Source organism: Erpetoichthys calabaricus, chromosome 3, assembly GCF_900747795.2.
Source record: "Erpetoichthys calabaricus chromosome 3, fErpCal1.3, whole genome shotgun sequence".
In the NCBI taxonomy this organism is placed as follows: Eukaryota; Metazoa; Chordata; class Cladistia; order Polypteriformes; family Polypteridae; genus Erpetoichthys; species Erpetoichthys calabaricus.
In genome coordinates, this window is record NC_041396.2 from 299,569 (window position 1) to 325,741 (window position 26,173).

Consider the following 26,173-nt stretch of genomic DNA (forward strand, 5'->3'; position numbering starts at 1 on the left):
GAGAACATGCAAACTCCACGCAGGGAGGCCCCGGGAAGCAAACCCAGACGGGTCTCGTAACTGCGAGGCAGCAGCGCTACCCACTGCGCCACCGTGCCGCCCGCAAGGACTTCACTTACATATAAAGGTAAAGACATTACTGCCCGGGGTTTGTTTCCTGCCTTGTGCGCCCTGTGTTGGCTCCAGCAGACCCCCGTGACCCTTAGGATATAGCGGTTGGATAATGGATGGTAAAGACATTAAACGGTTTTCAGTTTTATAAAAAAATGGGTCAGACTAAGAAAAAAACAATCCAATATTTAAAAACTAAATTTTGACCTTAAATAAAATATTCTTTTGTTTTTCTTGTTCTCCTTTTGTTGATTAAAATTGAGTAAAGCGTCAGAATTAAAAGCTTTTTAAACAACTAAACATTTCAATTAAGGTCAGAATTGAAATGCGTGCTTTTTGCACACCACTCTGTACTTTCATTTGTATTAAATGAGTGTGAATTGTAACAGCAAACTGAGAAGGGGGGGGTGTGAGGTGCCAATGTGCCCTGTCCGCTGTGTGTGTAAAGAACGAGGCAACGTGCCAGCTGACAGTGGGTTCATAGATTTGTAAGTGTCACTCTGAAGGAGTCCCTGGTGTCCCCATATTCCAGGATATCCAGAGCCCCGCTTTTTCTTTTTGTTTACGCGCCGCTCCATTTCCATTTGATGTTCCTGATTTGTTTTTGTGCATTTAATTCGTTTTTTGCTTCGTTTTTGCTCGTTGCACTTCAGGGCCACCGTAGAGAGCTCTCGGTTAGGGTTAAAGGGGGCAGAATGTCAGGCAATTGTGAATTGAAATGAAAAGACCCCTGCGTATTAGAAACACAAATCGAAATCCCACATCGCAGCGTCCTTCAGACTGGGACACGAGCCGCAGTCAGCCCCCTGTCTGCCCTCATATAGTGCCTTCTATCTGTCCATCGGTCTGTCATCCCTGCACGAATTGGGTTCAAAACGGCTGACAAAGGAACCGGCAGCACGCGCCGAAGTGCGCGACTCACTTCGGGGTCTTTCACATTCGCGTGGCCGTCAGATGAGAATACAGAAGCCGGTCAAGTCAGGTGAAGCTCCCACAAGCTCTGCTTGACGAATACGACGGAGACATTAGCGGCTGGGAGAGGACAGCAAATCAACGGCAGGGGTCACTGAAACACAAGGATTTGACTGAATGAGCAGCAGCAGCCGCCGCCCGGGTCCCCGGCTGGCATTTCTCGCCGTGCTGTCGCACCGTTAAGCGGTAACGACAGCTCCCTGAACTGAGCCGGCAGCTCGTCCTGGCCGTGCGGCTCCTTCGCGGCTGACTACTCGACTTCACTCGCTCGCGCTCGCGCGCGCGCACACATCCTTCCCAAGAGACGCGCTTCCTCCCTATCTCCGTCGGTGACGTCACGAAGCGGCGCGCGGCCGTCTCTCTGTGAGCGCGCTCGTCACTTCAGAAGATGGCGGAAGGGGAACTGAATGTGGACAGCCTCATCTCCCGACTCCTAGAAGGTAAGAGACCCGGTTTGGGAGCGAAAGGCCGCCGCGCCCGGGACGGACGGGTGGTTGGGCTGAACGCAGGGCCCGAAGAGTGCCGTGGAGGAGCGGCAGTGCCAACCGGGAGGCGCGTTTGTTGTGGCGGGGCCTGGAAGGGTCGCCGCGCCGTCGGAGAAGAACGCCGTACTGCTGTGTGTGTGAGAGAGTGAGAGAGAGTGTGACAGTGACAGTGACAGTGACAGTGTGTATGTGAGTGTGAGCTAAAAAAAGAGAGGGGCTGACACGGAGAGAAGCGACGACCCCTGGCATGGGGCAGGCAGAGGGACACGGAGCCCGGGGGCCCTCGTCGTACTGGGGGGTTACGGAGAGCCGTCGAGAAGAAGGGAAGAAAGACACGGAGCGAAAAAAAAGGAGATGCCAGTCAGGTAGGCAGGGGGTGTGTGCCAGGCACAGAGCCGAGGTGCCACCACCAGCAAGTAGGATTTGAGTGCCAGGCTGAGGCTGGGAAGCTGTAGGTGCGGGCACAGTGGACTGGGATGTGGGGAGGCAGAGTGACGAGGAGGAAGAGCCAAAGTCCACGGAGCCGAGTGCCATGAGGGGGCACTGACGGGGCAGGAAATACAAGAAAAGAAAAAGAAATGTGGGCTGAGGGGCACCACAGGTGGAGAAGGGCAGGGGAAACGGAGACCCCTGGCCCAAATGGGCGACGACCCCTCAGCCATACGAGACGAGAAACAGGCCTTTAGGGGTCAAGGAGCCGATGGGCACTGGTGGGCAGCGGGTGACGACACCGAGCCAGTTTGGTTTCTTGCTTTGGTGGGAGTCTGAGCTGCTCAAGCTGGCACTCCTTTCCGTCGGGGCATGGGTTGCACTTGTGCCCTGGAGATGCCCTGGGGCAGGCTGGCACCTTTGGGTTCTGGAGACGCAGTCTTGGGCATCTAGAGAGCTGCCGTGAGTTGGCATTGCCTAGCGTGCCCTCAGAGATGGGCGTTTTGTATGCCCACGTTACAGTCCACTACTGCCAGTCGGGTCAGCTGCGTTTGTGTGGCTGCTTAAACGCCCGGCGCCTTTGCCAAGGTGGGTGTCGTAACCAGCAGACGGAGAGGTTTTCTGGTCACTTGAAGACCCCCTGCTGACTCCTCCGAATGGCGTGTTTGAAGATCACGTCCCCTCTTTAGTGAGTGGCACCACACCAAGGCCGGGCAGCTCCTTTGTGGTTCTGCCCCTCTGCAGATTAGCGTGGCATTGAATCTCGTGTGGGCCGTCTACTGGTGGTGGGCCCAGGAGACGCAGCGTGGAACTTTTAGCCCCCCACTTACTTTGTGAGGCGTAAGGACGTCGGGAGGTGCCCGGCCAGTCCATTGTGCCACTGTCCCCGTACCTCCTGCATGTCCTCCTTCAAAAGTGTGACAAACCCGCGAAGCTCTGAGATGAAAGTCGTGTTCATTCACAGTGCCAGTCTGAGCAGGTCACGGCATTACCAGGGCAGAAGTGCCAAGCTGGTGGAGGTGGGAACAGCCGTTTGGCTAAGAGTGCCCACCGCAGGAGCTGGCATGCAGTGTGGGGGCTACAGCCTAGAAATGCCCACCGCCTCCTCTGCCATCTGAGAAATTCCGCTTTTCTCCTCAGTTTCATTTTTTTGTTTTTTTTTCCTTCCTTTTCCGTCACCTGAAGGAGGCGCCGTAGCGCTGAACGAGCCCCCAGGTCACAACTCGTATGCCAGCGTGTGTGCCAACGGTGACAGTGAAACGTAGGTGGGGCGGGCGCCTGTCACGTCGTGTCACTCTGCCCTTTATGTCTCGTGTAGCCCCCCCTTTAACGGCGTTAGGGTCATTAAGGGGTCCATTAAACTGGACCCCTTGCCAGCTTGGGTGCTCGCCCAGTGGTCCGCGGTGAAGTGCCGTGTGTCTCGAGGGCTTTCACCTACAGGAGGTGGGGGGTACGGCCAGCGTGGCGGTGGTCACCATGTTGTGGACAGAGCAGGCGTGGCCCCCTTGGGGTGTGAAGGCTTTGCCAACCATTTGTGTCTGGGCGCCGACTCGAGGGAGTGATGTCACAGTTGGCTGTTTGGTCCAAGTCGGCCCCCCGAGATAAAGGCAGGTGGTCTTGCTGTTGCTCTCCACGTTTCAGACTTTGTGTCTTTCTCCCTCTGTTGACGTTGTCACCCCCTGGGCTGTGCACAGACTGGCATTCTCGATGACCGCTTTCGCGTGACCAGCTGGTTGGCTGGCTGTCCTTGGCCTTCGGGTGAAAGTGACGTCACACGTTTATAATTTTTGGGGGTGTCTGCTCACTGTGCTGTCCGCAGGTCCTCTGCTGTTAGATGAGTGGCTAAGGTGGCATCTGTCACTTTATATGTATCACACGCATAAGACCGCCAGTAATACCGCTGGTAACCACACGGGTACAGTTGGCCGAGATGCCATGTGAATGCCCAGCCGGAGAAAGTGGCCATCTGCTGTGGTGCCACAGTGCAGTAAAGTGACGATCGCCAGGCCAGCCCGCTGCCCACACTGATGTCCCCATCGCCAGTGCTGGGTAGGACGTCTGTTTCTACTTCATAGGGGGTCTCTAACCCGTTGACTCTTTGTACGGGGGCAGCTGCCTTGAGCAGGAAGACGTTTGTTGAAGTGCAGCGTGGCACCTGGCAGAGCCGGGGACCCCATGTTTGAGAGTGCCAGGGGGTCGTCTTTGTCTGCAGCGGTGAGGTGAGGAGGAACATTAAATGGGTGAACCCACGGCAGACAAAGAAGTCATCTGCACATCGTTTGGGGGGCACAGCGTCATGGCTGCCCTCTCCTGCCCGAGTCACCAGAATTGGACGTCTGTCACCTTAAGACCCCTCTGTCAGGTGTTTAAGTTGGGCGGCCCACTAAACGGCCGAGGCGGAGGTCCGATGATGGAGTCTTGGCTGACGTGTGACAGGCCAGGAAGGCACTAGATTTGGGCATTGTGCCCATCCTGCCCACCTTGTGGTCTCCAGTGTGAGTGCCACTGGTGCTCTGAGCTCAGGGGTCTCACACTGGGGTCCGGGGCTTTTCTCATTTAGTTACGCGAGTTTTGCTCCTGCGCTGGGATCGCCAGGGTGGTTCATGGACTGAATTGGTGGTGGTGTGCCATCTGCGGGCATTTTATTCCTACATACAGTATCGAGTGCATTCCAACAGGTGGTGCACAGACTGGTCCTAACATGTTGGCCTCAGACGCCGAAGGTCTTTACTGCACTCGTGTGCCGTCAGACTGGCGCTGATATCCGAGTTTCAGGTCCTTCGAAGCCCTCTGACCTTTCACCTTAAATCAAACACACAGCGTGAAGTGGGAAGGTGAAAGGTCGCGACTCGGGGGTGGGTCCGGAGAGTGCGGCTGGCGTGCAGTGGATTAGGTGGTGGGTGGGTGTGGTGTGGCGCTGTTGATTATGTTACAAATCCCTAAACTCAGCGGGGGTCCGTTCTTCTCACTCTTGGCACTGACGTTTTGTTTGGGTCAGTGATGCCCTTTCTGTGCCCTCCTCAGATCCGGGCACCGGTGTGCCCGCTGATGTTAGTTTGACCTCCCAGAGTCAGCATTGCAGTTGTTAAAGGTGAGGTGCCCTGTGGCTGGAGGTCGTGGCGAGTCAGGTGGTATGATGCCAGCTCCACTTCTCTGGCACCGGTGTCCCCTCCTTGTGACAGGGACTGGGCCTGCATTTGCTGCAGCTGTCGTGTGGAGCCGAGTGGCAGGTCGGGGGTCAAACTGTTTAGGTCTGTTTGTTGAGACCACTGTCACGTTGTCATCGTCAACACAGAGGGCACACTGGGCAGGGCCATCAGGAGAACCCGAGAGTGCAGTGTGGCGCTCCAGGGCCGGATTTAGCAGATGGCTTCTTCTAGAAATCACAAGGGCCGTTGCCAGGGCACTGTAAACAAAGCCGTCTCTTGTTTGGCCAGGGAGCGGGCACTGCCCTCCGTGAGGCTGCCCGGGGCCTGTTTGGGATTGCTTTGTAATCGCCTCCTTAATGGGCCCACTCGTCACCGGTATTGACATTTGTCACCGCGACTTGGCTGCCTGCCACTCCTCAGATATTGTTGTGTCAGCTGCTGTCCCGTCTCCAGTGTCACCTTTCACGTGAACCCGCTGGGCGCCGCCGCCTGCTCCTGTCAGATACGCGGCCTTCAGCCTGGGAGCTTTACAGGGGGCTCTGGGGGAAGACGAGTCGGCCAATCCCACCAATCCCGCGCCCTCGTAGCTTTCGTAATCGCAAAAGTAGGTCAGCGGGAGGATGGAGGCGGCGGTGGCGGCAGTGGCGGCTCAGAGCTCCACGGTGCCTTCCTGCCCCGTGCCCGGCGCTGCTGCGAGCGTTTCAGTCTGCCTGCTCAGAGGGTGCCGCGCAGCTAATCTCCTGAGGTCGGCCGTGTGCCACCTAAAAGGCCGTCAGCAGGCACGCCAAGTGGCCAGGAATCACATAAATGTAAAGAATTATTATAATAAGGTGCCCGAGACTCCAGGCTCTTCACAAAGGACTCCCCGGGAGCGCCAGGACCTCAGGCTTTGAAGGGTGGCACCACCATCACTGCACCGGGGCATTGAGACCCACCCACGGACCACAGGTGAAGTGCGGGCCTCACCAGCAGCAACCCAAGCTTTTCCTGGTTGGTCTCCCATCCGAGCCTGAGGGGGACGACATCTTCTGAAGTGCGGGTGGTGTGGCTGTCGGCCAGGATGGCACAGGCACGTCAGGGTGGCAGAATATTCCACGACACTCGGTACCTATTAGGAAACCGAAATGAACGGCTGGCTTTTATGAAAAGTTCCTCCGCTGTGCCCATTCCTGTCTAAATGCCAACAGCAGTGGCACAATCCCAGTGTACCCAGTATGAAGTCAACGCCCACCCAGCAGTCATTTTAGTAAATTAGCACTGGCACTCTCGAGTATCAAGGGCCAATGCAGGGCTTCGATACCAGACACGGGGGTCCCCCAGTGTAGTGCCAGGTGGTGAGTGGATTCCTGGAGACTTGTGGGTAATTTCATTGATGTCAACTCTCTGCCCGTCTTCAGGGATCGTTGGCAAGGTGGGCCGGCTGAATGCCACATCAGGGGTTGGTGGTGATCAGGGACTGAAGCTAGGCAAGGGATTGTGGGAATTGAGGGCGGCATGGAATTAGAGGCGAGACCACCAAAGCGTCTGAACGGGACACCCGAGTAACAGACGAGCTGCGAGCCTCCGCAAGGAAAGGCGCTTGATAAGGGTCGCCCGTTCGGGGGTCTCGGAGTGTACCATTCGTGTGGAGGGACCCCAGTGGGACTGCACCTTCTCCACCACTCGGTGGCATTCTGGCGCCCAAATCCACACCACCAGTGGTGGGTCAGGCTGGGCACAGCGGGCGCTGGTCCTCCTTGGTGTCTCTTCCCAAGGGCACGCGTGTCTCCAGGTGGTCCGGCCGCTCTGCTTGGTGACATCTTGGTGTTTTTTGGACTCGTCTGAGTTTGTTTGTTTGCTTTGACAGAATTCCGAGGGGTCTTCGGTTGTGGTGGTCTGCGGTGTGTTAAATCCCAGCAGGCTCTGCTCCGAGGTGTCGGCGAGTGAAGGCGTTTTACTGACCGGGGGTGAGCAGAGTGGGGCGCCACGTGCGCGGGTGGCGTGTTGGGGGGTGAAGAATGGCGATGAGCAGGGGGGCAGCGTAGGGGTCCGCCGCTGCTGTTTATAATGATTTGGATACGAATAGAAGGAGCAAGTCGGGGAAGTGGGCCGGTGGACTGGCAGGTCATCACAGGGGGGGGCACAAGTGTGCCGATGGGGGGTCCGCCTTACGAGAAGGGAGTAGGAGTCGCAGTGGACTGGCAGACAGAGGCTATGATGAGGTTATATGGCGCCTTGGCATGTGGGGCTCCATTACGACATGGCAGCAGTAGCGAGGGTCCAGTGAAGAGCGACTGGGCTGATAATGGGGGGCTACAGGGGATGAGTGATGAAGAGGAGACCTGGGTGACGTGTTCAAGATGAAGGGAGTCAGTCCGGGGGGCCGAGACTTTAAAACGAGGTCACCAAGAACACGGGGGGGGGGGGGGGGGGGGGGGGGGATTAGCAACAGAACTTCACACCAACAAGACACGTGGAGTGAGTGACCGAGGAGTGTGGTGGGCAGGCCTGGCGAGCTTTGTGGGGGCACAGTGCCCTGTCCGTGCCCAGACTGTCCTGATGAAGACCCCACATGCTGATGTTCAGTCGTGGCCTTCATTTACTTAATCGTAGTGAGCTGGAGGCCCCCCCCGTGACCACCCAGTGACTCCAGTGGGGGGCTGACAGCCGATGGCCGCTCGTCCACGAGGAATGAGGAACACGGGGGGCTTTGGGCCCCCCACATATGTAAGAGAAGCTCGTCTGCCTGATGACAGAATGGGGGAGTGAAGGGCAGAGATGGTGAGCCCACCAGGCCCACTTGTCCCGAATGGCGCACCACTCTAACATGCCAAGGTGTCTTCAGGGGAGTGAATGGAGATGCCCTGTGACCAGAAGTCCTGTAATGTGATGCCAGCTTTAGAATGCGGGTGACAGTGTGACAGGTGCCACTCACTGCAAGTCATAGCAGTACTCACCGCGTCACCCTTTTCAGTTGTTTCTCTTTGGCACACCTGTCACTGAATGTCACCAGCAGCACGTGCAGCAAGCTCAGTGACAGGTGTGCTGCTCGATTGGCATCTGGCTGGCTGTGTCACCGCTTCATGGATTGCCAGCGTCCCCTGTGTGGTGTGCAGTGTGATGGTGACCAGCAGCACTTGCCATGCTGGAGGCTCGGGCACACGTAAGCACCTGGAGTAGCAGCTGACAGTAGAAGGCGGTGCTTGGAGTCCCCCACTGTGCCATCTCAGAGGGGTGAAGGCTGCTGGTGACTCTCTGGATGTTCCTTTTCGTGCCATCATGATGGCTTTTCCAGCACCTGTGTCATCATTCAAGGCTGCAGGACCGTAGCCACCAGTTAGCGGACCCCGACTGCGCGGCGTTTTGGAAAGTCTAAAGAAGATAAATAACGTGACATTGTGACAGCCGCCATTTTGACTGCCCGATTCTGTGAGGCGGGCTGACACGTCTGGGATTAGCCAATCGCGTGTATCGGAATCGTCAGCTCAGCCAATCATTTGGCTTAAAACAACAGCAAGATGAGAAGGCAACTGCCAGTCATGTTGTGCTTTGGGTCAAGTGGGGTGTCTGTCAGGGGCGTCTGGGTAAGGTGGGCACTGAGAAGAGAGAGACCAGTGGAGCAACAAGTGCGCGAATCGAGACCACCGTGTGTGACGTGCAGAAAACCCACCACAGAGACCAACCCAAGCGCTCTGACGAAGCCCCCTTGCAAGACCCTGAGGTGAGGACCTTGCAGCCCAGCACGGCCGACCGACGAGGGTCCGTTCTGCTTCACTGGCATCCCACCGGTGTTCACGAGACCCCGTTTAGTGAGGGGCGCTTCATCACGGCGTGTGCGACTGCAGTCGGAGAGGGGCACCCAAGTAAATCCAGTGGAGAACTGGCACGTCACACGCCATGCGAGGTGTGCCAGGCCTGGCCAGTGCTGATGAAGCCCACCGCTTGGATTTGTGTGCCCAGCAAGCGAGAAAGAAAGGATGTTTGGCCCTTAAACTCACACGCATGACGAGGGGACCACCCTGGCCTGCTCTGGTGGGCTTGACGCAGTGACAAAGTCAATAAACCCTCTTAGGCAGCGTGTCGCAGCGTTTTTGTGCCACTCAATGTCTTGGCGCACACGTGTGGAGCAGAAAGGCGGCCCATCGGTGCCCACGTCTTCATGTAAGATGAGAGGCCGGGCGTATCGCTGCCCCCTTGGTGGACCTCCCGTCACACCTGGGTGCCCCCCGTCTGAGGCTGCAGGGAAGGAGAATCCCACCTGTGGTCTGACGACGGCTGCCCAGTCTTTGAGGAGCAACGCTGCGCATGTGCCACCAGTGCCAGGGCAAGTTCAGGGGCAGCAGGGGCTCTCCTTCAGAAGAGCAGTAATCGGGTGGGTGGTCTTTTGGCTGACCTTTGGTGGACTTTGTCAGTACCAGTTTGACTGGCATGCTGTCCGGGGGCATTGTAAAGCACCCCTCGTGACACTTCAGCCTGGCACACTGACACTAAAGCCTTTGTCTTTTCAGTGCCTAACCCGGTGGTCTCTTGAAAGCCCCTCGGCTGAACGTTGACTTCCTGGCATTCGGCTGGTACATTTTTTCCTTGTTTCTGCCAGTCGGTCTGGTGTGTGAATTTGGCAATGCCAAGGCTCCCGACATCTGTGGCTCTTAAGGGTGGGCACACTTGCCAGATGTTTCAAATGGTTACTGGGACTTGTGGGTAACGAAACGTAAGCCGATGTGTGTTGAGTTGGCCTGACCTGGGGGGCTGCCTGCTGCCCACCCTTGCTTTGTCTTTTTGTTTTTAGATCCTCGGCTCCATCTGCACGGCCCCCCACTGTCGAGGTGCTCAGAGCTGATGGGCCGCTGTTGGCATATGCCGTCTGTCTGCCACGTCGTCCTCACCCAGTTGACAGCAGGTGCCACTCTGCGAGCCCTTGAAGTGTGTGTGAAATGTCGGACTGGGGGGTTCACTCCAAGGGGAGCGTGGTACAGGGGGGCCTGATCTTAGGTGTGCCCTGCAAGGGGGGCACCTGCTGTGTAACACGCATTAAACCCCGTAGCTGGTGGGCACCTGGCTGCATACAGAGAAGTAAGGAGGCCTCTGCAGATACCCATCATTAGGGAGCTGCTGATTGGGGCGCCTCTGCGGTGTGGCATCGGGCACAGTGGGCGTCCACCCGAAACGGCGGGCAGCGCGGTGTCCGAAAGGCTGGCGCTCTGTCCGTGGCTTCAAAAAGGGACTTGAACGGGGTAAAGGTGCCAGGGGCCTGGTGGTCGTCATGTCAAGTGCTGGCTTGTGTGACAACAAAAGAAGACCCCATAGTCACAGATGACAATGTGACATTTAGTCTGGTGGCCATAAAGCTCCCACCAGACCAAAGACCCTCCTCCTAGCAAACTCCAGCTGGCACATCTCCCAATCCTAAAAGGCTGTGACGTGTCGGGGGTCCCAGGCTCAGTTGTGGTCTCCGATGTCACCACTGTAGCTTGGCACTCTTTCTCAGGGGTCTTCACTTTTTGTGGGGGGCTCCTCGAGCAGATTCACGGCTGTGCCCCCCTCTTTGCACTCCTTGGGGTCGATGACTTGGAGGTTTTCTCGTCTCCGTCCCCCCTGCCTTGCTGTGTTTTTTGTCTTCGTTGTGTTTGTTGGACCACCATACTGACTCGGCGCCAGCTGGACCTCCATAGACCTGAGGGTGGGACTCCGCGGTGACAGCCCTGTGAAAGGGGACATCAGGCATTGTGGGTTAGTCATTCCTAAAGACCCCTGGGCAGAGACCCCTTTTCAGCGGAGACTGGCAGTCCCCGACTCCACTGGCGCGTGACAATAAAATGGGAGAACCTCGGAGGGGCCGAGTGGCTGTTATCACGGGGGCTTTGTGCCTGTCAGGAGTGAGAGGGTTAAAGAGAAGTGGCAGATGACAGAAGAGCGAGATGGCGGTCGAGGATGCCGACCCCGGGGACAGACGGTGCGTGGTGGTCTTCACGAGCGGCCCTGTTGTTTGTGTTTTCTTTGTCCCCCTCAGTTACACGCGACGTCACCAAGCGCTGAGCTCCTCAGCCGACCCATCCTTTCACTTCCTTCTGTTGGCGTCTCCGGTGCCGGTGGTCCGTCACGATTCGCAGTCGGTGGAGCGTTTGGGGTCACAGCGACTTGAGGGGCGCACCCACGGTCTGTTTATGTGTACGCACACAGGATGTCCCATCCTTCCAAAGGTGGTCCGCCCTGTAATGGGGGGCCTCAAGTGGCACGTTTGTGACATGAATTGCCTCCCTTTTCAGTGGTGTCGCCAAAAAAGACCCTCAGTGTTACTCAGAAGCGCACGAAACAAACCCCACGAAGACCCTCAGAAGGCCACTTCCTGTCACCTATACCCTGCGGCAGGGGGGCTTGGACCTGTCATTGATTTGGGACCATACGTTGTGGTACCCCCAATTGGCCTGAGGGGTCCAGACGCAGTTAGACGTGCGGCGTCTTCGCCCACGAGGGAAACAGCAACGGAACTGAAGAGCCACCGCGATGACCGAGTGACAAAAATGACGACTTGCTGACAGAACGTGAATATAAGCAGACCCTCCGTCTGCCCCGACTCCCACAACGGACCCCCGCCTCTCTGTCACCTCACAATAAACAGACCCCCGGTCTTATCACGTGTGGTGCGTTCTCCACCTGGGTGGTCCACACTTCATCAGTCGGTGGGCCTTCACCTTTAGGCTGTAATGGGGGGCCGAGTCCTGTCCTTGATGCCACTGAGCGCCTCAGCCAGGTGTCGTGGCGTTAAAGAGCCCCTCGGACCCCCCCTCGGAGTCTCATACTTGAACTCCCCCTCTGGGTTCCTCCTCTCCTCCATTTTTGAAGAAAGTGCCCCCCCCCCTCAGTGTCACAGAACAGCATGTTACACAAAGACCCTCGAGCACGGGGTGGTCCCCTTCTCCCCCACGATTATCAAACGCCCACGTTGTGGGATTTTAAGGAGAACGAGGGGGCAAAAAAGAATGTGGGGGGCTGCGGCGCTTTACCTGCTCAATTGTGCTGTGACTTTAGAATACCAGGGACTTGGGGACATGCGGTGACAGGGACAGGGACACACACACGGAGACGGCGTCTGCTCAGGTTTCAACTTTCAATACAAAACAAACAAACCTGCGGCAGGCCTGGCAGGTGAGCCCCGTTGATTTTGGGGGTCCGCTGTGGACCCTGCTGTGTGGCTTTGGGTTTTCCGCCGTCCTGACTTTTGAGTAGGTGCCCAAGTGACTGTCCCTGCAGACGGATATGGGGGGCGGGGGTCTGTTTTCTTTGGTGCGGTTGTCCCTGATCTTCCTGCTCGTCTACCTGCTTTGGCTCAGGTGCGCCGTCACTAAGGTCACTGTCACTAAGGTCACTGTCACTAAGGTGTGTGCGTCCCGCTGCTCCTCCTCTGTTGTCTTTCTCGTGTATTTGGTGCTCTTTTTGTTTCTGTCAGCTGTGCTGCAGGTGATGATGATGATGAAGAACAGGGCAGCTTTGGGGGGGGGGGCCGTGTGTGGCTCCCGAGTCACTTCAGCTCTCCCTTGGCTGGTGTGTGTGTGTGTGTGTGTCCCTGTTTGTGTCCTTTACATTCCTAAATATTCCTAAAAGAAAAGTGGGAGGAGCCTCAGCGCACACTTCTGATTCCCGAAGCTGTGACACGTGGCGGACCCCTCAGATGTGGACGTGCCATCATTTGGGGTCGATGACGGTGACAGTCCAGTAAGGCCTTCACTTGCGGGGTCCCCAACTCGACTACAACAAGTGGCCAAACTTGACTTGAAAATGCGCTGCCCCCCCCCCCCCATCCCAAACCCCAATGTCTGAGCACAGCTGTGAGATGCCAGTTAAAGCGGGACCACCCACTACGTATTCAGGGGGCAAACGAGACGCACGACGAGATGACCAGCTGAACCAAAATCCCCCGCAGCGGCCCGAGCAGTGAAACGAGCAGCCAGACCCCCACCACCACCTCAGAAGGAGCAGAGCCTGAGAATTGTCACTTGTGAGCATCGGTGGCAGCCGCCATGTGACGGGTGACCTGAAGTTTATGTGTCCTGAGGGTGACATTGAACTTTTTACAGACACCCAAGAACATAGAAATGAATCTTAAAGAAAGGTGAACAGCAGCCCCCCAAAAACAGATTTCAAAAACCACCAGACTGCCTGAGCTGGCCAGCGAGAGGGGCATTGCCCATGAGGTGGGCACATTGCTGCCAGTACAAAGGTGCCCCCCTGTCAGTCACTAGTATTGGCCCCCTCCATGCAGCACTGACCCTGTTGGCTCTCACTTTGCACGTCTTTCTCCTCGTCCTCCAGGGGTCCGGGGAGTGTCCCGTAACTGAGCCTGTCTTCCCAATCAGCTTGTTAATTCGGTGGGCTTCGCCTGAAGTGATGTGACCGGCCCACCACAGACTATGTGACGCATCACGATTGTCACCACATTAAAGGAGTGCAGTGTGCCCTGGGTGGCGTTTCTGGACCAGTCCAGCATGTTGTTGATGTGGACCCCCAGGTGTGGGTGGCACATCCCCTCGCTCAGAAAGTTCTCCTCTGGCCTCGTGTGCTCCGTCTCTGAGGGTCCATCCACGGCCTGCAGCACGTCGACCGAGTGCTATGAAGAGGGGGGCTTAATGAGTGCGGCCCCCTTTATTGTGACTGCCACATCGTGTCCGGCAGAGTTGGGGGGCTGCAGTGCTGCAGTCCTTCCCAGAGTTCCGTGTTGCGATGTCCTAAGGTCCTTGTGTGGTCTGTGCCCCCCCCAATGCCCAGTTCTCTCCGTGCCAAACGGCCCACCGTGTTCTGACCACCTGTGCGTTAGCATTGCTTCAGAGGTGTCGGCCGCTCCGGGGGGCTTGCCTGTGGGCAATGGGGCTCCATGCGTGTGTCCCCCTGTACTGCAGTCCGGTCCTAACGTGCCCACGAGCCAGTGGCGCACCTGGCACCATGTGGTGTGTCACTATGCCAAGAGCTCATCGTTACTCATCTGTTTAGACGGTTGTGTGGTGCCACAGTACCCACTGTGCCACTCTGCTGCTCCAGTCTGAGCGCGGGTAGCCCTCCTGTTTACTTACGCATATGGAAGAGATTAGCACAGTGTGTGTGTGTGTGTGTGTATACATATGTGGCACTGTGAGGACGTTTGTGCCCATCTGCCAGGCTTCTCCACTTTAGCTGTCGTCTTCACAGATTGTGTTGTCACATTTGTGTCACCAGCCAGCCGGTGTTGGATGGCGGGGCTCTGAGTGAATGAAGGGGGGGTCCTAAATATATGGTGCCCTCTGTGAAAAAGTGCATGCCCCCCGGGCCCTACTGACCGATCAGCCCCCTGTTGTAACTGTGGCCCTGTCCCTGTCCCCAGTGCCACACCATTTGTCACGTGTGGACGGTGTCTTTCAGCCCTGTGGGGCTTCTCTGGTGCCCTAAGGGCTGCAGGTTTTTGTGGCCCCCGTTTCACACTCGGCGAGTCTTTCTGGTTATTCTCGTGTACTTTGCTGCTCCGTCGTCATCGTCATCTCGTCCCCCCGTCACTCTGTGTTCTTTTAATTCTGTCCTAACGTTGACTTTTAACAAGAAGCAGCGGGCACACTGGCAGACTGACGGCAGTGAGGGTCCAGGAGGGGGGGGGGACAAACTGAAAGAAACTTGACACTGGGGGTCCCGAAACCCAAAACAGAAGGAGGCCCCAAAGACGCAGACTGGGAGATGACAGCTCAACGAAGGGGGGGGACGCAGAAATAGACACAAATGGCAGTCACAGGGGGGCACCAGCAGGCCACGGTCGCCCCCCCACCCCCTTGTCTGATACGGTGAGGTACGGGGGGCACAAGTGCTAAACGTCTCATGAGTGCAGCCCTGGGGGGGGGGGGGCCGGGGGGTGTGCTCTGAAGTCATATTGGAGACCACCTGAGTTTCCGTGTGTGTGTCGCGTGGACCCCCAGAGTGCATCAAGTAATAAAAACAAGAATCGAACGTGCAGCGTTAGTTCATGTCACTGGTGCCACTCGCAGCCGTCACACACACACACACACACGGCGCAGTGGGGCCTTATGGGTAGTTAGGCCGAGGATGATGAAGGTGGATGTTCCTCTGTGGGATATAAATACGTGCACAGTGTGTGTGTGTGTGTGTGTGTGTTACACCTGCCGTGACCACAAGGGGGCGCCACTGACCCCCAACACAATTCCAGGTTCAAGTCCGTTGCCCCCCTTTATTTTCCACTCAAATGCCAGCCTCTACATTTCTTCCTCCTTCCGCCCGCTGCCCCCCCGACTCGACTGGATGGCCTCCTTTTTGGACCCAGTGGCACTTCTGGTGCCATAGCACTGAATGGCAGAAGCACTTCTGGGTCACGTGCATGCCCTATGAAATAGGTGGTCCCTCTCTCTGCAGTGTCCTCCGGTGGCACCCAAGGACCCCGGGGTCACAGCTCCTGAGACATGACCTCCCCCCCATTACTCCTTCACCCTCACTGAGTGATAGTCGGGGGTGTCGGCCCTGGCAGGTCAGGACGGACCCCCCATCCATCCACGATGGCCGTGTCTGTGTGCTGCGCAGGTGACAAACAGCTGGAAAGTGTCCGGGGGTCCACAAACTTCACAGAGAGCGCTGTAAGCAGAACAAACCACCTTAGGTGTGCCCACCCTGTAGCACTTGTCGGTGGTCTTCACTCTGTCAACTCCTCAGCTTGGCGCTCGGCTCCATGGTGTGGAGGTCGGGGGTCTCTGGTGGTCTTGACATCGCGGAGTTGGGGGGCCGATCAGACGCCTCCCTGACGTGCTGCGTACTCTGCCTGAATTGGTAAGCTTTGAGTGGGCCGCTAGTTTGGAGCCAATCGGGGTCTCTCTTTGCAGGAGTGCACCCCCAGACCTGCTGGACCCCGCAGACCCCCATCCGCGTGTTTTGACTTGTCCTCACAAATGGTGCGGCCTGCCGGTGACCCGGAGTGACTGAGCCTGGCACAGCAGTTTGTGTTTTGTCCCCATTGCCGGCCCCCCTGGCGCTCCTCATCACACACGTCTTGCAGTTGGCACACAGCGCTCTGTTGTCATTTTACCTCATGTGCCCGCCTACAGACTTCGCAGCTTGGCACTGACGATGCCAACACAAATAAAAGCCGCAGTGTCTTGGAGTGGCACCGTCTTGCCCATCTGCACGCCAGTTTGCACTGCTGCCCATCCCCCCTGCCGTGTCTGGCCGTCAGTGTGACGACGCAGACCCCGAGACCCTCCTTATGAGGTCCACCTGTCTGTCCATCAGCGTCCACTTCGGGTGTTTGTGAGTCCATTAGGGGGGTCCCTGATATTTCATTCAGAGCTTCAGTGGCTTTAAGGAGTTGACATCCGCCAAGCAGAAGGTCCCTTTAAAGAGAAGTTGACGTCTTGGGTGGTCCCAGCAGAGTGGCCACATTTCAGGGCCCACCCTGCCTCGTTCCCTTCAGGAAATCCCAGGAAACTCGGCTAAGACCTCCAGACGCACAAGTTGGGGGCAAATTCTACACAAGTGGTGGTAACGCAAATCTGGACCCTGCGGGGCTCAAGAACGGGGGACTGGACTTTATGAAAGGTGCCACTGAAGCCCAAGATGGCGACAAAGTGCCCACCTCCACCGTGGGTGGTCCTTCATCGCCGTGGCCTGATGGCAGTCGAGGGCCATCAGCAGAATGAGGACTTTGCCACTTGGAGAGGGCTTCCTGCACTCAGATGAAGTAGCGATTGATGCCCACCAGCCTTTTAGGCCATCAAACGCTGTGACGCTCGGGGTGACAACATCATGTTGGGGGGTTAAAGGGACTGTGGCCTGTCAGGAAATGACATCGGAGGTGAAAGTCTGAAGTGGCATCTCCGGGTGTTGGGCAGAACGTTCAGACTTGAGTTGTCTTCTAGTGGCACAGTGACCTCCAAAGGTGTCACCAAACGCCTTGAAGATGACCAAGTGGCCGCCACGGAGCCCTTGCCTGAGTGACCAGAGAAACAGCGTAACTGGCATGGAGACCCTCGGACCCGAGCAGGTCAATGGCAATGTGGACACAAGAGGCGGAGTCATGGGCGTCTCCTGGAAGTGACCTCACGTGCCTTTGGTGGGTGGGCCTTGCCCCGGTGGCTTACATGTGTGGCAGTGACACCCCAAAGACAAGGGTCCAAGTACAACTTAAGTCCAAAGCGCCCTGGGTGGGGGACACGTGTAGTGACGCTGCGTGATACAAAGCCCACCTAATTGTGCTGTCCTGCCCAGAAGTTGAGGGGGGACAAGGCGCGGGTGATGCCCTCCTGGCAGGTGACATTTGTCTTTTCAGTAAGGCTTTGTGTCACTTGTTGGGGTGGCTTGTGTAGTTCGCTTGGCGTTGAGCTCATCTTGTTGGTTTTGTCATCTGCGAAGGAGTTGGGGACTCGAGGGGCATTGCCAGCCTTTCCCAGTATGGCACTGCGGACCACCACACACACAGTGTGGCACAAACTAAACAATGCAAGGTGGAGAATCCTGTGGGAGGCAGCTGTCTGGGACCTTCTACCAGATGGCATGTGGGCACAGAGTCCCCGAGACAGGTGGCAGATGGGTCCCTCCCAGTTCAGAATTTCTGGAAGGTGTCTTGGGGGGGGGGGGGGTACACAGACCCCAATGGCATTCTTGGGCCGTGTCCCCCCGTTTCCCACAGCTGACAAACACTCACTGGGCAGGGCAGACTTGCTGTCCTCGGCTGTGGGTGTTGAGGGCCTTTCAGGTGTACTCGGACCACCACAGAGCCATCAAGGTGCAGTGGGTGAAGCACAGCAGCGGGGGGGGGGGCTTCTTAAACGCTACTTCAGCTCTGGCTGTGCCACTTTCAGTCTGAACCGCCACTGGGGGCACCGTGGCACTGCTGGAGGTGTCGTGCCACACGTCTACATGAACTGCGGGCACCTGGCCAGTACCAGGGAGGACCAGTTAGATGGGAGACGTGCGGTTTGCTGGCTGGCAAAGACCAAAGTGCTTTATTGTAGAGTGTCATGGGAGGGCGGGTGAGGTTGGCACCCATCTGATGACCCTTCATCTCTTTCTCTCCCACCTGCAGTTCGAGGATGTCGACCGGGCAAAATCGTGCAAATGACGGAGGCGGAGGTCCGGGGGCTCTGCATCAAATCCCGTGAGATCTTCCTGAGCCAACCCATCCTGCTGGAGCTCGAAGCCCCCTTGAAGATATGCGGTGAGTGCGGCTCAGATGACACTTGTGGCCTCGGGGGTTGGGGGGGTCCAGGCTTGCTTGTTTCTATTTGGGGACCGTGTTATTGGCTCGGCCCACAGCGGGGTGGGGGGGGGGGGGTGGGCACATGTCTAATTCCAGCCTGGCAGCGGAGATGAAATGCAGTCAGCAGTGTGGCATGTGCAGCTGGCGCAACCTCCTCGTCAGTGCCGCCGTCTGTCAAGACACCACTGGTACTGGCTGGCAGGAGCGGGCACGGAGCTGAGAAGGGCGCCCCTGTTGGCAGGTGAAGGTGCTTTATCTTCAATGAGGCTCTGGATGGAGGTGCCAGCTTATGGCTGCAGGTGATTATTGGTGGTCTCATTAGACGCTGCTGGTGGGCTGAGGCTTTCATACTGGTGCTTTGGCACAGTGGAGGCACACTCGGCTCTGCCATGGCACGCACCGGGTGGTCCACGGGCATGACGTCAGTCTGCAGTGGGTCCGGAGTGCGAAGGGTCTTTAGATGTTAGGGTGCTGAATGGCAAAGCCTGCGGCGTTGGCAGCTTTGATGGTAAACACCCAAAGCTGTTGGTGAGGAACGACTCCTCTGTTAGTTCACGGCTGTGAAAAAGTATTTGCCCCTCTATGCTGGCGTATTCTCCACAATGAGTGTGACACTAGAGAGCCGGAGCCACACAGCCGTGTCTCCATTATGACGCAGGCTTGTCCCCAAGAGGCACTTAAGGAAGGGACAAAGTTATCCAATAGCCATGTGACATGCTAGGTGCCCCCATGAGACCTGCTGTTGGCGTGAAGTTGAAGTGATGAGAGTTGTGCCAATGGCTGTGAAAGCCCGAGCGGCTGTTGCCTGGAGCAGCAGGCACTACTTGGACTTTCTCACTTGGCCCACTTTGTTTTTTAGTTTTCACCATTTGTGACGTGCGCCCCCTGGATTGTCCAGTTTGACGGCTGCCAAGGCAGCCTTTCAGCCCCAGATGGGCAGTGCCAGGCACTACACTGAGCCCATTGTTCTTTCACGTGGCGCCCAACCTGTCAAGCGCGCCGCTTTCCTTTCCAACTGTTCGGCTCATCCCTAGAGCTGCCAAGATAACTGAAGACGAGAGCCCACTCAGCTGCGCCCGCCGCCCACCGCACTGCTGCATTGATTCGGTCAGGCTAGCGTGTATGTAAAAGTGGCAAGTGCCTGCGGGCAGACGGCAGTCCAGGTTCTTGGAGGGATTGACGCACCTCTTGTCTGAAGAGCTGCCCTCTCCTGGCTTGGCGTGGCATCAGTGGCATCCCGATGACCAGGGGACGTTTCCAAAGGTGGCTTTTCATATCCCACTGGAGGTCTCGGTCACACCCTGATGATGGTGTGGATTCGCCCAGTCGCCTTACTTGGACTATGCTAATGAGCCTCATACATATTCAATCACAACACAACAGCCCCCCCCCCCCTTGAGTAGCCACTGGCACATGTGGTGACATGACTGCTATGACGGTGACACGTACAGGTCACATGACACTGTGATGGAGGGCTTGGCCACCTCGTCCAGCACTGTCACCTCTGCCAGAGCCTCCAGATAAGCAGATGATGGGTTGTCTCAGGCCACCGAGCCACGATGCGTGTCACATGACTTGTGTCTTAGTGCAACGTCCGTGTCATTCTGTAAAGTGCCCATCTGTGTTGGCCTGCCGTACGAGAACTTGCTGGTACAGCGGGCGTGACGGAGTGAAGCTCGGCCGAGATATTCCTGACCTGATGGCCAGTGTGACCTGAGAAGTGACAACAGGTAACCAAAAAGGGGTCCTCCTTCAGTGCCCTCTTCAAGTAGACGTCACGCGTTTGTCACTTCAGCGCGCCTTTGGCCGCCGCCCACCCCTGTGCTCACCTCTCTGTGCTCTTCCTGCAGGTGACATCCACGGCCAGTACACGGACCTGCTGCGCCTCTTCGAGTACGGGGGCTTCCCCCCCGAGGCCAACTACCTGTTCCTGGGCGACTACGTGGACCGGGGCAAGCAGTCCCTGGAGACCATCTGCCTGCTCCTGGCCTACAAGATCAAGTACCCCGAGAACTTCTTCCTCCTGCGCGGAAACCACGAGTGCGCCTCCATCAACCGCATCTACGGCTTCTACGACGAGTGTGAGTGTGTGGCGGGCGGGGGGCCGGAGGGGCTTGGTCTCCCCTAACGTCTGTGTCTGCTCGTTTGTGCAGGTAAGCGCCGCTTCAATATCAAGCTGTGGAAGACCTTCACCGACTGCTTCAACTGCTTGCCCATTGCTGCCATCATCGACGAGAAGATCTTCTGCTGTCATGGAGGTGAGTAAAGAGTGCCAGGGGGACCGCCAGCTGCCCACGGGGCACCAGTCGCAGCAAAGCCGAGGGATCTCTCGACGTCCAGAGGATTTGAATTTGAGCGAGCGTCACGGGGGTCTTCTCCTAATCACTCATTCAGCCAGAAGAGAGAAGGAAAAGCTGCCACCATGAAGCCCTCCCAGGAGAGGGGAGCGGACCCCAGGATTGCTGAAGAGCGGGCCGAGCTGACTGGGAGGCGCTGCCACACCACGACTATGGGGGGAGCCCAGAAAAGCCTTGTGTCAAGAAGCCCACCTTGGAGGACGTGTGGGTGTGGCTTTCAGATAGACGGCCCCCCCAGAAACACCATGGCCTGCTAGGACCCCCACCAGCTGTCACACAAGTGCGAGGGTCTTGTGAGATTGAGGGGGCCGATGATGTCATTTGTTTTATGATGTGAATCAAAGCGGAGCTTCTGTTGTGTGTCACGTCCAGTAAGTGACAGGGGGGTGCTAGGACTCGGACCCCATCGGGGTCTTCACTTAGTCAGCATAAAGACAAAGATGAAAGTACGTAGCGGCTGGATGGTCTTGGACACTGGCCCGGCCTGGTGGTCTCACGTTTGTGCTGTCTCTCTCCCCCATGTTGCAGGTCTGTCCCCCGACCTTCAGTCCATGGAGCAGATCCGCCGCATCATGAGGCCCACAGACGTCCCCGACACAGGTAGGCACTGCGCCACGTGAAGTCCCAGTCCTGGCAAACCCCAGTGGAGGGCGGTCATGGATAAAGGGTCCCACCGTCTGTTGCTGGCGACCTTGGCCCTCGGTCCTCCCCCGTGCCTGGTCACATTTAGCAGGGCACTATATAAAGGGCGCTGTGCCACCTCGAGTGCCCAGGATTTCACTTTGTTATTGAGGGTCTGTGCAGACCAATCCCAAACCAAGGAGCCCCCCAGTCTCCGTGTCTCCTGAGCTCTCATAATTCGGCCTAAAAGCAGCCGAGTGCCCGATGAGGAGGTTTTTATGGGGGGCTACAGATAAACTGGAGTTGGGGGTCCTCCTGCAGTACTCAAGTTTACCCAGCAGGAAAAGCATCAGGGGGGCTTTATAGGGGGCCATTTTCACAAGACACGCCTTGTTGAAGCCTGGGGGGATGCATGTGAGTGGGCGGGCGGCCTGGCGGACATTTACAGAGCGCGTCCCATTTGTTGTCCAGCACCTGTGTCCAGTCACAGTCCAATCAGATGAGATTGAGCGCTTAAGGACCTGCCCACCTCCTCATTCATTAGTCAGGACTCCGTGCTGATGGGACGGGAGATCTATGGGAGCCAATGGGTGAGCTGGGATTGGGCAGCACTGGCCAATGAGTGAGAGGGAGGCTGCATGAGCTGGGGGTTGTATAATGAGACCACCAGTCAAATCGGGACCCCCTACCATCACATTGGGCGGCTCGAGGCCTGGTGGTGCGTGGAGGGCAGGTGGGCTCTTTATTGTGACTGCACTTTTGGGGGCCGTAGTCTGAGCCCATGTGGCAGTGTCCCCGTTGGCTGGCGCGGTGCCACGCTTGAGGACCAGACTGGTAGGGCTCCTTTATCCTCCACCGTGTGCTTGTGCTCAGTGTGTGGCCTTCACGCCTTTGGCGGTCTTTGTTTGCTCTCCAGGTCTGCTGTGCGATCTTCTGTGGTCGGACCCCGACAAAGACGTCCAAGGTTGGGGTGAGAATGACCGCGGCGTGTCCTTCACCTTTGGAGCAGATGTGGTCAGCAAGTTCCTAAACCGACACGACTTGGACCTCATCTGCCGGGCGCACCAGGTATGCCACCGAGAGTGGGCCGGGGGGCCCCAATGTCAGGCCGGGCTCCTATCTGTCACATGGAAGCTGCTGCCATTTTGTCACCTTGTCCCTAAAGAGTCCCCAGACTGCTGCCCACTCGATTGTGTTGACCTTTTTGTAAGCCCATCAATGGCAGTGTAAATGCGAGGTGCCCAGCCAGCTGTGTGACCAACATATCCTTTGGAGTGACAAAGGTGACGTCTCGCGTTGAGGTGTCTTAATCCTAGCTGTGCCCCGTGCAGATGTGCCAGTGATGCCCTGTGTAATGGAGTGACACTCGGGCTACTTGAAGAGGCTGGTGGAGAAATCTGCTGGTGCCAGTCTGGAGCAGTGGCTCAATGCCAGCCTAAGTGCCCCACTTTGGTCTCCTCAAGCATTCAGAGTTCCAGACTTCACCTGGTGTTCAGGAATACCACTGGGCAGGAGGGTGCAAGTGCCAGTGCCCCAAGGTCAGATCCTGAGTTTTTCCCTCACCTGGGCACAGATGCGGAGTTGTCACTGACACCACATGACCCTCGCACACAGGTTGGCATATTAAAGGTCCACAGGAATGCCCGCAGTGGGTGTAGTCGTGTAAAGCCAGCAGTTCAGAACTGGATTGGCGTTGGCCGGTCTGGGCACTGGCATGCTGGTGTAAGGTGGCTTTGACTGGTGGGCAGGGGGGCGGTTGTGCTTCTGTTGGGATGTCTGATACCCATTTTCACTCTTTTTGTCCCTTCCAGGTGGTCGAGGATGGCTACGAGTTCTTTGCCAAGCGACAGCTGGTGACCCTCTTCTCTGCACCGAACTACTGTGGCGAGTTTGACAACGCCGGTGGCATGATGAGCGTCGACGAGTCTCTCATGTGCTCCTTTCAGGTACCTGCACTCTACGGGGGGCTTCATCGCCGTTCAGTACACACTGACTGGCCACCCCAGCACAAGTGGCACATCCGCTGTGGGTGCCAGTCAGTGACCAGGGTTGATGCCAGTGAGTGTGAGAAGGTGGGCGAAGGACCGTGAGAGGCGTGGGTGTGGCAGAATGGGCACAAACGCAGAAAGCCCACAATGAGGGAGGTGGGTTTAGACACCGGGGGTGCCAGTTGTCCGGCTTGGGGGTTGTTAGCTGAGAGTCGCTGGGCACCTTGCGGACCCCCCAGCTCTCCCTTCATTGATCATTTTTTTTGTTTCTCTCCCCTGCAGATTCTGAAGCCCTCAGAGAAGAAGGCCAAATACCAGTATGGCGGTGTGAATTCCGGGCGCCCCGTCACCCCACCTCGCACTGCCAACACCCCCAAGAAGAGGTGAATGCCACCGCCGTAGCTCTCAGCAGGGGTCCGCCTGCCACTGCTCTTCAATGAATGATGAAATCTTTTAATGAATTAACGTGTAACCTGCTTTTTAAAGTCGGGCGTCTTCTCATTCCCTGGAAAAACAAAACCGCGGCCCACCTGCTGTGCTAATCCCACCTCCTTCGCCACCCCCCCCATCGTCCGTGCCACCCTGCCAGTTGGAGCCCCCAATCCCCTCGGGACAGAACTGAGTTTGCCCGCTCCCGCGGTCCCCGCTGGATTGTCCCCCTAAGCTTGGCTCCGATGCCCACTCTGGTGCCCCCTGGCCACTAGTGTACACCCCCCCCCCCCCCCCCCCCCCCCAAGTCGGGTAATGTTTTTCATCTTCCAGCTCCAGAATTTGCGAGTGTGCGGGTTCCATGGATCTGACGGCGGCCTCGGCCACGGACCCTCCACACGGTGGGCTTGCAGTGCACGCTGGGACGCAAGTTGTTGGGTTACTCACAAAATGTATTTTTATTTAATTTGTATTTTGGGGTAAATTGTCTCAAATCTTGATTTGTGCAAAGTACATCATTTTAATAAAGTGTGTGAGGGGATTTGTAGGACCCCCTCTGTCTGGACGTCTCGTGTCGTCTGCTTCTATGTGACCCTCCTTGGGTGCTGAGGGAGCCCGGGCAGCGGGCACACGCTTGTGAGATACTGATGGTGGTGACCGGACCCCCGGGGATAGCCATCCAGCACCTGGTACTGGGACAGGGGCAGCAAGGGTGCCAAATGCCCACCAGGTATCCCCTGTCCATTGATGCTTCCACTGAAAGAAACAAGGGGCACAAGGCTGTGCCAGTGTTGGTACCCAGAAAAGAAAAGGAGCTTGGAAATCTCGGGGGTGGGGAGGCTGAGACCAACGGGGAAGCAGAGGGGTCGGCGGAGTAGCCCACTGCACCCACCGGCGGGACGGGACCAGGACCTCAAGCCTGGAGTGCCCAGAGACAGCACCCAGGGTGGGACCACTGTGGAAAGGAGATTGGGCAGATACCAGTACACAGAGTTTCATTTTGAAACGGGGTGGGCACAGACCCCAAGTGCCACATCTTCAAAGCGAAGAAGGTGGGCAACAGGCCCGAGTATCAGCCTGGTGAGAGAGCCTCCAACCAAGGGGATGGGGGGTTATTCCTGATAAGACCGGGGAGGTCTCTGCAGTCTGAGTGGGCACAGCCAGGGCTACTCATTAAGTCCTAAGATGGCATCTTCTCTGCTCCTGGTTTCCTTCTCCCAGAAGCCCACATTGAATCTTCTGAACATTTTCAATTTGATGGTTTTTGGCCCCCCTCTATGGTGCCCTGCTGCTCGGAGGGTGCCAGTTAAGGTGGTGTTAACATCTGAACACTCGCCAGGACATTGAGACTTCCACAGATGACACCAAGGAGGCAAAGTGACAGCATTGTGCATGGCTGACCCGGGGGTTTGCAAGCTGACTGACTAGATGCCAAACTGTTACTGCAGGTCTCGGGCGCACACACACGTCAAGTGCTGCCACCTCATGCCGTGGCATCCCCACCAACTGCCTTTGCACATCTGGTAAGCCCAGCCTGCGTTTATCCATTGCTGTGGAGTGAACGCTTCAGGCGATGCCAGCCTTCTGTGTGCCCAGGGGGGACTCCGCCCAGTGTGTGCCTCACTGTTGCTGCACTTTGTCACAAACAGGACCTCGTGACCCTGTGGGAGTGGCTTTTAGCTCCGCCCTTATCTGGGTCATGTGATTTGGTACTCTCTGCTCTGGCCCAGTGGCACCTGCCCACATGACAAGTCTGTCCTCAAATGGGAATTCGTGTTTATGTGCCAGCTGTGTGGGATGAGCTGATGCCAGGCAAACACCCATGTGGTGGGCATAGCTGCCCCCACACAGATTAGTGGCTTACAGTGAAGGACTTTCATGAAGATCCTTGTGTTCCTGTTCTCCACTCCAGTCATGGGCATTTGGCATCTGACACCCAAGCGGGCAGCTGCAAAAGTTGGCATGAAGCAGAGACCACACCAGCATGTCATCTGGCGTGCTTCATTGTCTTTATACCAGGCTGAGGAGTGTAAAGTGAACTGCCCCCCCATTTATAGTGCCTTGCCCACTGCGGCCCTTCCTGTGCTGCCCATCATGAGGCGGTTTGGCGGTAAAGGATGGGCATCATTCACGTTTTCTAGGCTTCTCTGCCCCCAGTTCCTATGAGTTGCAGCAGCCATGTTGGCATTCCTAGAACTGTGAGTGAATTTGTTTGGAAGGTGGGGGTCTCAAAGCCCCCCCCCCCCCCCCCAAATCGCAGGACCCAACTTCTAACCCTCCAAAAGTCGTGACAGACCAGGTGACAGACACAAGGCATGGGACCCTCCCTTTGTATGGTGCCCTCCAGCCAGAGACCACCCAAACTACAGCTATAACCACAGACCAGAGGAATGCCCTCTGTATGCCAGCGTGGCTGTCCTCAGTGAGGAAGCCTGGA

At 57.0% G+C, this 26,173-nt stretch overlaps 1 protein-coding gene across 1 annotated transcript; it reads left to right on the top strand.

Annotated features, from left to right (window-relative positions):
* Positions 1-1,368: 1,368 nt before the first annotated feature.
* Positions 1,369-24,301, top strand: ppp1cb (protein phosphatase 1, catalytic subunit, beta isozyme). Its single transcript, XM_028796299.2, has 8 exons — positions 1,369-1,523; positions 18,168-18,299; positions 20,192-20,422; positions 20,495-20,599; positions 21,227-21,298; positions 22,236-22,387; positions 23,131-23,265; positions 23,590-24,301. The coding sequence occupies exons 1-8, from the start codon at positions 1,472-1,474 to the stop codon at positions 23,692-23,694; spliced, it is 984 nt and encodes a 327-aa protein (XP_028652132.1). The 5' UTR covers positions 1,369-1,471; the 3' UTR covers positions 23,695-24,301.
* The last annotated feature ends 1,872 nt before the right edge of the window (positions 24,302-26,173 follow it).

Excerpts from the sequence above, each read along its gene's own strand:
- ppp1cb (XM_028796299.2), top strand. The coding sequence starts at position 1,472 with ATGGCGGAAGGGGAACTGAATGTGGACAGCCTCATCTCCCGACTCCTA. Across the intron at positions 20,600-21,226 it reads GATCTTCTGCTGTCATGGAG|GTCTGTCCCCCGACCTTCAG; the intron begins GTGAGTAAAGAG and ends CCCATGTTGCAG. Across the intron at positions 23,266-23,589 it reads CTCTCATGTGCTCCTTTCAG|ATTCTGAAGCCCTCAGAGAA; the intron begins GTACCTGCACTC and ends TCTCCCCTGCAG.